The 14,213-nt window shown below is 34.6% G+C and overlaps 1 protein-coding gene across 1 annotated transcript; it reads left to right on the top strand.

The window, feature by feature from the left end:
- The first annotated feature begins 562 nt into the window (after window positions 1-562).
- LOC109148712 (proteinase inhibitor PSI-1.2-like) lies at window positions 563-1,792 on the top strand. The gene is made up of 2 exons (XM_019296448.1): window positions 563-668; window positions 1,424-1,792. Exons 1-2 carry the CDS (start codon window positions 626-628, stop codon window positions 1,615-1,617), a joined length of 237 nt encoding a protein of 78 aa, XP_019151993.1. The 5' UTR covers window positions 563-625; the 3' UTR covers window positions 1,618-1,792.
- The last annotated feature ends 12,421 nt before the right edge of the window (window positions 1,793-14,213 follow it).

The following is a 14,213-nucleotide window of genomic DNA, read 5'->3' as shown; positions in this document are numbered from 1 at the left end:
AATATATTAAGATTGCAATTTTTTTTCATGTTCAAATTAGTCTTCTATCTATAAAGTCCGGTATCAAATTTGAAAAGAAATCTTAACAATAATATCCATATACTCATAAAATATATAACGGGAAAAAAAAAACCACTTGAAATTTATATAGACAATTAATTTAAAAATTACGCCTGCGATCCCTAAGACACAACATACAAACGTACACAACTCAATCATATATAAGTATACGTCTTGGTGCGATCCCTCCGAATCATATATATAATTTTTATTTAAAACCTGTTTGCAGGCTGCAGTTTTGAACAAACGTACAAAGTCAGACTATATTGAATTAGACTTTTCGTAACATATCACAATTAGGTAGGATGTGTTAAGTAATAAATTTATATTTAATCTATATTAAACTATACATGCTGCTGGCAATAAAAGTCAATTCAAGCCAAATATAATGAATTTATTAATTCACTTGCGTGCATCGCCAAATGGCATGCATTCAAATAAATAATGCTATTGAAACTTATCCAATTCTACATGCCATTGTGTTTAACTGCTATAAATGGGCATGAAGACAACCTTGGATAGCATCTCACGCTCAACCTAAACATCATACATAATCTTTTCGATCATGGCTAGTAGCAAAGTTGGTTTCCTCGCTCTCCTTGTTTTGGGTATGTGTTATGCCTACACTCAGCTCATCGTTCAATTCCAACCAAAGATTATGCAATCTTAAGCTAAACAATTTTTCATACATTCATTCAAACTAGAGCTAGAAACGGATAGTTGAACTATATTTTAATTATTTATATATATTATGCTTACATGTACATACTGAATTGAAGAATGTGTGTGAATTACAATTTTGAAATTAAATTTAGTAATTGAATTATTGCATGCATGTTTATTGTTTATATAGATATATAGATTATGCACAAGAATACTAAATTTGTAAAGGTTAAAAAGCCAACTTTATAGGCCTCCCCTCCTAGCACCAGCCGGTCTTAAGTGCTCATCAAGCGCTTATTACCACCACGCCAAAAGTTCACTACTGGAAATTATGGAATTTTCGACCACCTGAAAATGATCTTAAATCAAGAGGCTTTCACTACTGGAAATTATGGAATTTTCGACCACCTGAAAATGATCTTAAATCAAGAGGCTTTCGACTTGATTTAAGATTAAGTTCAGGTGGTCGAAATTCTATAATTTCCAGTAGTGGTTATAGCTCGTAGCGAAGACACAATTTTATTATTACATTATATCGCCACACACTTTCAAAGGCCAGACTACTGGACTTGACCTTTTACCGGCCTCCACCCAACAATCTCCCTACCCACATGGTGCTGAACTTGGCCCGACCCTTATCGGCCTCCGCCTAATATAAGTAGTGCATGTACTAATTTTGGCAAAATTATATATATTGCAGGAATTGTTGTGATGGGGAGCAATGTGGAACATGCAGAGGCTCAAATCTGCCCTCAATTCTGTGAGGCGGATCTAGAGTACAAGATATGCCCTCCAAGCAAGGAAAAAATCAGAGACATATGTGAAAATTGCTGCACAATAGGAAACTCCGGCTGCCAACTCTACCGCAAGGATGGATCCCCTATCTGTGCTTGATCATATCTTCCTTAATTGCTTGTTAATTAATTATATTCAACGCAAAATTAAAATATAATAATCAACCATAATTTCACAAAATATATGCAGTTTCTATACATTTTTAATTAAATAGTATGGTTGTACGTACTATGAATTGTTGTTTCAATAAATGAATAATAATTAAGGTGTTTCTGTTAGATACAAATAGTCTAACTATATTGAACAATAATATACGAGAGATCCGACATCGTATAAGAGCGGAAGCGTAGCCGTGTTGTTCTCCAGCCACAGTTGATGTTCCTGTTGTATTGCCTCTTAACGGTAGTCCGTTAGCCATTATTTGCCTCTCACTGCTGGAAATTATGGAATTTTCGACCACCTGAAAGTAATCTTAAATCAAGTCGAAAGTAAAAAGCAACAAAGGTTTTTCCGGATACCAAAAGTGGTCGGAACAAGGCTTTCGACTTGATTTAAGATCACTTTCAGGTGGTTGGAAATTCCAAAATTTCCATCAGTGTCTTAACGGTAGACCGTTAGCCATTATTTGCCTCATACCTGACTCAGAACCCTAGATTTGCCTCATACCTAACTCAAAACCCTAGATAGTGTATTGGTGTCTACTGAGCAATATGAGTACCGTAACTGAATGTGCTATCATCAATCATCATGTATCCCATTAATCCCAGATTATATTAAACACAGAGTTTGGTGGACTAATAACTTCTAGTTATTCAGTCCAACCAGACCACTTAATAAGCCTAGTCAACTTGTACCACTTAATTAAGGCCCTAATATATATTATACAATATATATTATTAGGGAAAATCTTACATTCTCCCACTTGGGGCAAGTACTAGCACAACCATCATCAAAGAACAAAACACACGAATCATAGTGACATGTCCTCTATTTAATCATAGTAGTATCCATTATGGTCACATGCATTTTAATTCTCCAACTTAGGTCCTTTATGAACAAACCCTATGTTTATTCTTGGTACCTTAAGGGATGTTTCTCAAAATAATATATGTGCACAACTGAAAAGAGAAACACATACAAATTGTACAAAAGAGTACACTGTATGATCTCTAAAACTTTAGAAGCATGCCTTAAGTAGAGATCTCTTAATGTTAGCATAATGCTAACTATATATATTCTATGACTTCTTTATAAGTTAACATAATCACTACCTCTAACGACTAAGAGGTTGGAGTTGACACGTCTGTCACTCCCACTCATTAAAAATAGCTAAAAGATAGTCAAGTCACAGAAGCATTCCAAACTTAGACAATAAACCAAAGGCCTAAGTCCATAAATTTGGAATCTTAAACATACACCATAACTTCCCAAATAACTTCAATGTCCATTTTAAATTAATGAATTAAACATAATGAGTCTTACTTATATGTCTCACAAAATTGTTTTGAGCCTTACAAACCAAAATGGCCCAGGATCAATTTTGAAGAAACTAAAGACTCTATTAATCACTGAAGAATTTATTAAATGACAGTGCACCACAAGTCAAATGTTTTTGTTCTAATAAATTCTTAATATTGTTACAACATTTTCATAAATATGTTGCATAACCAAATGTTCAATAATTTGAACTTATGAATTTATAAGAACAGATACAAGATTGATGCATGTGGAATCTTTTGGACTTATTGTTTGACATATAACCCAATTTGGAATGTATGAATACAATTATTAAATCCAAAATCTTTAGTGTAGTAACTTAATGATCTTTTTCTAAATGATCTCTCCCACTGATTAAAATATTCTTCAGCAAAATTAATAAATGAACTTAATAATATACATACTCATAATTGATTTGACCAACTAACAAATGAAGACATAATTCCCCACCATTAGTTGGACATACTAAATAATCAATATTTGGTTCCAATTGAAGTCCAACTAAATAATGAAGATATAATTCCCCACCATAGTTGGACATACTAGAAAACAAAATACACCTTCCAAAACCAAATTAGAATTTGGCTCAAATTAAAAGATACATTTTATTATTATTGGAATCCAAAAGATGTATGTCAAATCATGTAACTTACTACAGTTAGTCCGAAGAACCGAGCATGATTCGTGGATCAATTAATAAAAGTGGCTAAATTTGGGGAAGTAACTGAAAACATATTTTGCCAATGCAAACCATGAAACTTAGAATTATAATTGAGCTAAATTTATAAATTCTAAGAATTGTGATAAAAGTATTATCTAATGGGTTAAGGGATTTATTGACATAAAACTTGCCTGTGGGCTAAAGTTTTAATTCCATTAAATCCAATTAAGAAACCCTTATGATAATATTTTTCACAATTACTAAAGAACCAGAAGAATCTAGTGACATAAAACTTGCATGTGGGCTAAAGTTTTACTCAATTAGATCCAACTGAAAAATTTTATTTATGATGAAACAGTTATCAAATGAGTTGAAGAATCAAATGACGTAAAACTTGCATGTAGGCTAAAATTTTACTCAATAAGATTCATTACAACCATTATGATCAAACCTTAAGAAATCATGTTCCTTTCCTTAATCCCTGTGGCAAATTAAGAAATATGATATAAAGTTTACATCATAAAACTGAACTTCATGATAGAATTGGAAATTATTTACAAATAACCATAAAGTAAATAAATTGATTTATTTCTATCATTACTGATAAAACTACTAAACTACATTCCAATACATAATTGCCTGTGGACTAAATTATGCCAGTAGTCCAGTATTTCATCCTAATTAATATACAAACATAACGAAATTGCATGTGGGCTAAATTCCATCATATTACATACAATTAATCACAAACGATATGTCCAAAACTGTATGTGCTCAAAATAAACCGCTTAATATATAATTTTAAGTGATTAAGGATGTTGTGGCTACTCCCAAACCAAATTAAAATTATAAGAGCACTAGACAATTATCAATTCCTTGCCTAAAAGTTATATGATTGAAACTTAATAATCTTAGGTAGCTAAATATGCTGTAGCATTTCCTTAATTAACCAAGATTGAAAACTCAAGATATTCCAGTACATTAAAGATGCTTTGGCTATTCTTTAATGAACCGAAATCAAATCACATTGGGAATGAATACTTAATATTTTGGCAAATAGATTATACCAAATTGTGATGGGAAAATCTAAATATACTCCCAGGAAAGGTGGTTAGAGACAAAGTCTCACTGAAAACCAATTCCATAAATAGAGTATCAATTTAAGGAGACTAGTGGCACAAGATATTCTTAAGTCATGGCCATAAAACTAGTATACATCCCCGATTCAAATATACTTAATGTATAACTGTTTGGGTATAAACCTAAAACTGTAGGGTATACACCAGTAAACTGTATGGTTCACCTATGATTAAAGCTTAAATGGTGAACTAAATTAGCGGACTAAACATGCTTAAATTTAGGCATTAACGCAACTAAAGTTTATGCATCTGTCCAAACTTAACTAGGAACTATTATAATTCCATCCTAAAGTATGCATTGCTAAAGACATAATAAAATTGCATAATTTAAAACAAAATATTATGCTTAGGACAAATATGCATAAAATTAAACATTAAACTCATATATTCCAAATAAATTGCATAGCTTAAAGCAATTTACAATATGAGATTTCAAAGTATAAACTTAATATTCAAACACCAATGAGTCCAAACCAAAAGAGACCTAACATTTTGAATAATAATATACTTGATATTTTTTGATTTTTTTTAACTGTAAGCCCATGACTAAAATGTTTTAATGCATAAAAATCAAATTTATGAGAAATAACTGAATTTACAAATTCAAACAATATCAAGCCAAAAGGATATGATGTCATTTGTAAATTAAAATCTCACAAACTCTAATTGCATAATTAAACTTAATATTATGCACTTAATGTAATCGAATGCATAAAACAATCTAAAGAGTATGAACCAACTAAAGAATATGAATTGACACCAAATATTTATGTATTCATACCTAACCAAATATGGGCAATCATAATTCAATGAACTAAATGAATTATGGAATTAATGGCAATAGTCGATTGCCTAGAAAATATGTTTTCCAAGATTACTAAATTGATTCAAAATCACTCTCCATAACCCAGGTAATAATAATATTATTATTAATGGCAAAATTGCAAATAACCAAAATAGCAATAAATAGCCATAATAATATTATCACATTATGTAGGAGACTAAATATGGAAAAACAATGGTTAAAAACGCTAACATCTATACACGTTTTCGGATAAAATTTTGAAAACTTAATAAAATTTGAAGTCCGAAAAATATTAATGTCAGGAAAATTATTTTCTGTACTGGAATATTGTCACATAAATTTATTTGGAAACAGTTCAAGGTAAATATCTGAATACCATAACAATATTAATGTTATCATTAATTAATTATTATTAATAGTAATAAGTAACATTATAATCACTATTAACATTAATAAAAACGACAAACTAAAGTATGGTAATGCACCTTTTAATGTTTCCATTTTTCTAAAGAATAAAATATGTGACTAGTCCAAATTAGCGGTTAACAGTAACTGTAGCACTAATTATCAATTATAACCATAAAAGATAATTATTGGCTAACCTTAATGATGCAAACCGCATCTATCCATTGCGCTAACAACGATGATGATCCACAAGAGAAGAAAAACTCCAGAATTCTCCCATCTTCACTGTTGGTGTCAGCAGCCTCGGTGCAGCGTCCAATGATACATTTAAAAATTTATTAGTAGGACTTAATTACCAACATTAATAGTCATGTAAAATGAAGTGATAACCATACCAATGTACCAAATATAGTAGATTACCGTGAAATAATAATTATTATGGAAGGTAATAAATGAGATTAGCCCCAAAACTTAATAACAATAATTAATAATGCCAATTAATAATAACTACAACAAAGGCAAAACTGTAATTAAGGGATGCCAAATACTAATCTCAATTACCACATAATAATTAACCACGACTATTATTATACTTAGGAAGACTGAAGTTAAGGTAATAACCAAATTACCATTATACTGACAATATACCAATTATATTGCTTTTGCCATAAAATTAAAGACTTAATATTATTATTAAGACCATAAAAACTATTGATAGATTAAAAACATAATCAACTTAAACAATAGTTTGTAATTCTTAATGGCCAAAATAACAATTAAATCCTTAAATCCTTTAATGTCTCAAAAAAGGCGAAGACAATAATTATAGCACTTAATCACTCAAATTAGCCTCATAAACCTCAATGGCCTAAGTGAATTATAACATGAATGATAAATGGTCTAATACTGAAGAAGACCCAAAACTTAATATTATTACCAACGATGAATACCAAAATATGGTAGTTAGTAATAATTAAAACTTAATAAACATGTTATAATTAAATAAAAGAACTACAATTATTATTTAAATATCAATCAAAATGATGGAATCCATACTTTAATTACCCAAGATAGGACCCAAATAGCTTATTCAAAATAGGTTCTAAAGTCCCAGAGACACATAAAACTAAAATGTGCTCAAAATTAAGGGGAATAAAAAAATAAGCTGTCTTAATCGACCATAATGTCCTAAATTGGCCTAAAGATCCAAAATTGAGTGATATTTAATAATGAATTTATGAGTTAATAATATGATAAATCCAATCTTAATGAATTTAAGGATGAATTAAAGTTGAACAATTAAGGTAGAAGAGGCAAATTATGCTATGCGCACGTCGCTAAAACGACGTCATTTTCAGTGAAAACGACGCTGTTTTAACTAAAACAAAAAAAAATTGTACGAAAGGCCGTTAACGGCGTTAACGGCATATTCTTTATGAAAATTATGAATATACAGCTATGACATTATGAATGTACATTTATAGAATTATGAATATACAGTTATGGAATTATGAACTTACAATTATGAACATAGAGCTTCGAAAATTATGAATGTTCGGTATGGAATTATGAATATACAGTATGAAATTATGAATGTACAGTTATGGAATTATGAATGTACAGTTATGAAATTATGAACATAGAACTCTGACATTATGAACTTACAATTATGAACATAGAGCTTCGAAAATTATGAATTTACAGTAATTGAATTATGAATGTACAGTTACGGAATTATGAATGTACAATTATCGAATTATGAATATACAGTTATGAAATTATGAACACAAAGCTGTGAATATATGCTCCTATAACGAAGCGGTCTGAAATTAAATTAAAAAAAAAAAAAAGGAAGATAACGGTGCCTGACGGCACCGTTACCGTGCCGATGATGCACGCTGGGCACGAGTCCACAGCATAACGACTCGGTAGAAGAAGCTCGTATATATGATGAAGGAAAAATACTGAAGCAAGCCCAAAAAGTTTTTTTTTTTAAAGGACCAGATCTGCCATGAATGGGCCTGACCCGGCCCAAACATTATCTCTCATCATCAGCTTCATCTCCTTAATCACAGACAACCCTACCACTGCGGCGCCGGTGAAAGAAGAGAGAAGAGGCAGCAGCATCCCGACGATGGACTGAAGAGGCATCGCATTGCTGCAACGCCAATCACAGGCATGAACCTGCTGCCGGAGACATCCGAAGCTACGATGGAGAGCAGTCCGGAGCCGGCACCCCCTGAAAGAGGGAGGGTGACAGCGATGACACCGCGAAACCAGCTCCGCCACCGCCATCTCGCCTCTTCGCAGCGCCAACATGTCGCTGTCTTCACCGCTATATCGATCCCCAAAGCTCGCCGTAGTCCATCACCGGTGTCGCCTGAAGGAGAAGACGAAGCGTGACGTCGGCGGCGTCGGCGGGAACCCAGTTTCACGCGCCGTTTTGTCACTGCGCCGCCGCCCAAAATCGCGAACACCACTTCTTCACTGGCCACCGTCGTCCACGCACCCTTGGCTCAATGCTGTCGAGTCAACGGCGGTCTGAGGGGAGAGCGACGGAAAATGAAGCAGAAAACTGAAGTCCATCTATCTTGTTGTTACTGTTTCTTCACCCCCAAACGGAGATCGTACAATCGGCGATTCTCCGGCATATCCAAAACAGTAAGCACACAATTCCAAGCCTAAATTTCCAAAAATTAAAATCGCCCTTAATGTTGAAATTGAATCAATGATTCAAAATCAACTAAAATTAATTTTTGGCCGTCTTAAACCAATTACAAATAATACATTCAAAATATGCATAATATTTTGCTTAAATTATATCAAAAAGATATATTTTCTATGCATATTTTGATGAATTAGGATGCATGTAATTGAAAACCAAAGTATATACAGAACTTGATGTATATGAAATTAGTGTTGATTTTTAAACAATAACAATCAACCAGGTAGAGATTATGAAGGCTCTGATACCAAATGTTAGATACAAATAGTTTAACTATATTGAATAATAATATACGAGAGATCTGACCTCGTATAAGAGCGGAAGCGTAGCCGTGTTGTTCTCCAATCACAGTTGATGTTCCTATTATGTTGCCTCTTAACGGTAGACCGTTAGCCATTATTTGCATCATACCTGACTCAGAACCCTAGATGGTGTATTGGTGTCTACTGAGCAGTATGAGTACCGTAACTGAATGTGCTATCATCAATCATCCCGTATCCCATCAATCCAGGAGTATATTAGGCACAGAGTTTGGTGGTGGACTAACAACTTCTAGTTATTCAGTCCAACCAGACCACTTAATAAGCCTAGTCAACTTGCACCACTTAATTAAGGCCCTAATATATAATATACAATATATATTATTAGGGAAAATCTTACAGTTTCTCGTCCATCTCTACATGTTTAATTAATTAGTAAGATTTCATTTAATTTATTTGTCGCCTACATTGTTGCAAAGTAATAGTTATTGCGTGGACCATGTGTGAACCATGGTCCAAAAACAACGTCGTTTCGCATAAATATTTTTTCTTTTCACGTAACCCACTGTAAGTTTACAACAAAATTTTTTATAACTCAGTCTACATTATTCTGAAGCATAATTTACATTATTCTAACTCATAAAGTACATTATTTTACCATAGAAGTTTTATTATTCTAACACATAATGCACATTATTCTAACACATAATGCACATTATTCTAACTCATAACGTACACTATCCTAACTCATAAAATTCAACGATGTCATTTTGGCCCGTGGTCCACGCAGCTGATCCACACAATAATTTTCCGTTGCAAAGTGTTTGGGCAGAAGATATAATTAAAGATATCTCATTAAGAAAAATGTATTTTATTCTCTGATGATGTTTTAATTTGGTGCTTCTGTTTATATTGTATGCGATTGCCTTGTAAGATTTGAGAGGAATAAAGGATCACAATTAACATATACGTTTTCCCGTATCTTCTAGAATGAGAATTCTCTCCTTTCTAAAAAAATCAGATTTTTTAAAAAATTTCTTCTGTTGGTCAATGACAAATTATAAGTATAGAGAGAGGTGGATTGACATTCATATTGGAGTCAAATTTTAGGTAGGAACCTATGAACTAATCTGAGTCTTTTATCTTATTTAATCAATGGTTCATATTTAATCAATTTTAATGGGAGATTTTCCGTTAAATGAGTTTTATTTTTGGCAAAGAGGGGTATTTTAGAATTTTCAGAACGTGTACATGGGGTGGGTGCTTAATAGTCGCCGGTTACTCGTAGTCTGAAGTAGTTTTCGAAGGTTGATTTGTGTTCTCCCTCTTCGCTGCTTTAGTTCTCCGTCTTAGATGGCCGGCTGAGTGAATATTTAATGACTGGCACCACTGAGGTGGTTGATTTTGTTCGATTATTTGTGGGCTTTTCTATTAACGTGATGATTAGTTGCTCTGGTGGTGAGGAATTTGACCTTTTTCTTATTTTTGCACTCTTATATTTAGTGGCAGGATCTTTTTGATTTTATCGCATCATCACTTAAGGATTTTATTGAGAAGTAAGGTAGTGGCTCAGAGCATTTGCAAAACAAGAGAGACCTTGGCTTCACATTAGGATGTCATTGAGAAGGAAGGTAGTGGCTCAGAGCATTTGCAAAATAGGAGAGACCTTGGCTTTGTTGGGAAAATGTAAAGATGAAGATGAAAAGGCAACTTTAGTTTGTCTTTAAGTCTTGTCCCACATTGCTTGTCTAGCTTACCTCTTCCCACCTTTTAAAGGCTATCACCATCTAAAGGGTTTGAAGTATTATGGAGGGAAAGGAAAAGGGAGAACCCACACGCGTGCACCGCCGGTGGGCTCGACGTGTGCGTTGCGGTGGGGTAAACATTTTGCTTCGACTAATAGGTTTTCACCCCTATTTTTGTAGAATTGTGGACTACCTAGGGCTTCCGCTTCTTGTGTTTGAACTTGTGGCTTCCGCGTATTTCGTTTGTTTTGTGGCTAGTAGAAGCAGTTTCTCCGTTCCTTTTTGTGGTTAGAGAGATGAATTGTTATATCCTTGCACTATATAAACAGTTCCTCCCACCTTTTGAGAAACACACCTTCAACTCCTTTGCCTTCTCTTCTTTCTTTCTGTCTGAACATTCTGTGAGTTCTGCGTTCGCAAGTCGAAAGCACACGATACTGTGGTCGTGAATTTCTTTTAATGCAGTGTTAATTATTACACGTCGCAAGAACATCTGTCTTTTCATTCTATAATTCTTCCAGCCAATATTGATAGTACTCATACTTTAACAGTACTAGTACGACATTGTTGTCTTATTGCCAGTTTTGACCTATTACATTCAACAGTTAAAAGAAATTCATTGAGATAACAATGTCGACCTCATCGAAATCTGTCGTTGACGCCATAACAATCGAGCCTCTCACAGGTGGTCTGACTTACCGCCGCTGGTTTGCGAAAGTCATGATGTTTCTTGAAGCTCAGGGTGTCAACTATGTTATTCACGAAGATCCTGCTAAGTTCCAGGTAACTCCTGTGCAAACGCCTGACGAATCTACCCAGCTTGGTGTGCAAGTAACGGTTTTGGATGCTACGCCTGATCCGGAGGTGTATGCAGCACTAGGTAGCATCCCGTCTCAAGAAAATCGCGTGAAATATGATCGCAATTACAAGAACACAAGAGCGGCAATACTGCAGCGCATGACTAACGCCCTCTTCGACATCTTTTCCAAACATAAGTTTGCCAAGACTATTTAGGACATGCTGCAACAGAAGTATGGGATTGACAACGCTGGAAGGAGGAAATATTCTGCTCGGCACTTCCTCAATTTCAAGATGACTGACGCGTCATCCATAGTTGAACAGGTACATGAATACGAGAACCTTGTGGCTGACATGTTAGCGAAAGACACCAAGGTAAATGACACTTTCTTGTCTGATGCTCTAATTGAAGAACTGCATGAGTCCTGGTCTGACTTCAAGAAAAAGATGAAGCACGAGAGGAGGCATCACACACTGTAGTAGCTAGTGAACAGTCTGAACATTGAAGAAGAGAATCGAGTGATGAACGAGCCTGTCGTTACTGGTAACGCAAAGGCTAATGTAGTAGAAACAAGTGCTCATTTTGACAGGGCAAAGACTGGTGACCAAAGAAAGAATAACAAGAGAAATCCAATGCTTAACAACAACAAAAATCGCGTTAAGAGTGGTAAGATTCAAAAGAAAGGGAAAAGCAACGCATGTTTTGTTTGTGGGAAAAATGGTCACCGGGCAGCCCAATGCTATCACCAGAAAGGTGGTGCAAGTCAAAACACAGGTCCTGAAGGGCCCAAGAATCAAGCCAACCTGCTGGAGAACACGAACAATGAGGTGATTTCACCCTTGATAACTGAAGTCAACACGGTGGAAAACCCAAATGAGTGGGTAGTATACACGGGGGCATCCTGCCACTTCTGCAATAACAAAAGCATGTTTACAGTGTTTGAGCCTATTTCTGAAGGAGAACAAGTGTTCATGGGGAACTCTAGCATCTCCCAGGTAAGTGGTAGATGGATGTAGATCTCATGTTATATTTTGGGAAATAGTTGTTGTTGAAAAATGTGCTATATGTCCCTTTCCTACGTAGAAACGTAATCTTGCGAGCCTTGCTGAATAAGACTGGGATTAAGTTGGTGTTTGAGTCTGATCATTTGGTCATGATTCACCGTGGGAAATTCGTTGGGAAGGGATATCTGCGTGGATGATTATTTGTGCTAGACATAACTGTAATTAGACCTTCTCCTCCTGTTTCTGAGGGTCCTCGTCGATCACCGACCATTCATGACTTTATCCCAAACTTAACTGATCTAGATGTGCTTATTAATAATGATGTTTCTCATTCCGCTTATATCACTGTCTCAGTTAATGTTTGGCATGGTAGACTAGGTCATGTAGGTTTAAATTGTTTAAACAGACTGAAAAATATGTGTTTATTGCCAAACATATCAAGTGAATCATATTCTCAATGTGAAAAGTGTGCTGAAGCTAAATTTGCTAGAAAATCCTTTTCCTCTGTAAATCATCACACCTCGTCTGTGCTAGAACTTATTCACTCAGACTTAGCAGATTTCAAAAGTACTGAAAGTAGAGGTGGAAAACGCTATTACATTTCGTTTATTGATGATTTCTCTCGTTTCACAAAAATATATCTCTTGAGAACAAAAGACGAAGCTGAACACAAATTTTTGGTTTTCAAATCAGAAGTAGAAAATATGTTAGAGAAAAAGATTAAAAGGCTTCTTTCTGATAGAGGAGGAGAATATGAATCAAATTTTCTCAAAAACTTGTGTGAGTCTTCTGGTATTATTCATTAAGTAACTGCTCCTTATTCACCCCAAAAAAGTGGCATAGCTGAAAGGACAAACCGCACACTCAAAGAGATGATTAACGCTATGTTGATCAGTGCAGGTGCGCCAGACTCCTTGTGGGGAGAAGTTGTGCTAACAGCAAACCACATACTTAACAAAATGCCTCATAAAGGGTTTGAAAAAACCCCATATAAGCTGTGTAAAGGGAATGGCCCTAACCTCAAATACTTTAAGGTGTGGGGGTGTTTGGGAAAGGTGGGATTCCCGTCAAAAGGCCCAACATAGGGCCCAAAACATTGAACGCCATATTTGTTGGCTATGCTGAAATTAGTGCCGCTTATAGAATTATGTGCTTAGAAAGTTATTCAATATGTGAATCTAGGGATGCTATCTTCTCTGAGCACATCATTCAATTGTCCGCTCTCTTCTATAACTCTACTCTTTGATGAGGCGGTATTCTAATAAGTGCATTGGACTCTGCATTAAGTACATCGTTCCACCTACTCTCTACTTAACTCCTAACTGTTACTATCTGACTGAGCTAAATTGTTTTGACTCCTTAATGTTAAACCAAGAGCGTTCGTGATTAAGTCACTACTGAAAATTATGGAATTTCCGACCACCTGAAAGTAATATTAAATAAAGTCAAAAGCAAAAAGTGTTCGGAAATAGCAACAAAGGTTTTTCTGGATACCAAAAGTGGTCGGAACAAGGCTTTCGACTTGATTTAAGATCAATTTCAAGTGGTCGGAAATTCCATAATTTCCAGCAGTGAAGTTCATACCCTGTCCAATTATCCCATCATTGTTATATCATTATATTTAAAATGTATTTACTATTTTCTCTACATATTTA

Source organism: Ipomoea nil, unplaced genomic scaffold, assembly GCF_001879475.1.
Source record: "Ipomoea nil cultivar Tokyo-kokei standard unplaced genomic scaffold, Asagao_1.1 scaffold2144, whole genome shotgun sequence".
NCBI classification, from domain to species: domain Eukaryota; kingdom Viridiplantae; phylum Streptophyta; class Magnoliopsida; order Solanales; family Convolvulaceae; genus Ipomoea; species Ipomoea nil.
Note: the sequence above shows the minus strand (reverse complement) of the source record. Positions and strands in the feature narration are given on the sequence as shown.

Bases quoted from the DNA above. Each gene is read 5' to 3' on its own strand.
- LOC109148712 (XM_019296448.1), top strand. From the start codon at position 626: ATGGCTAGTAGCAAAGTTGGTTTCCTCGCTCTCCTTGTTTTGG. The intron at 669-1,423 runs GTATGTGTTATG...TATATATTGCAG, and splicing joins CCTCGCTCTCCTTGTTTTGG to GAATTGTTGTGATGGGGAGC.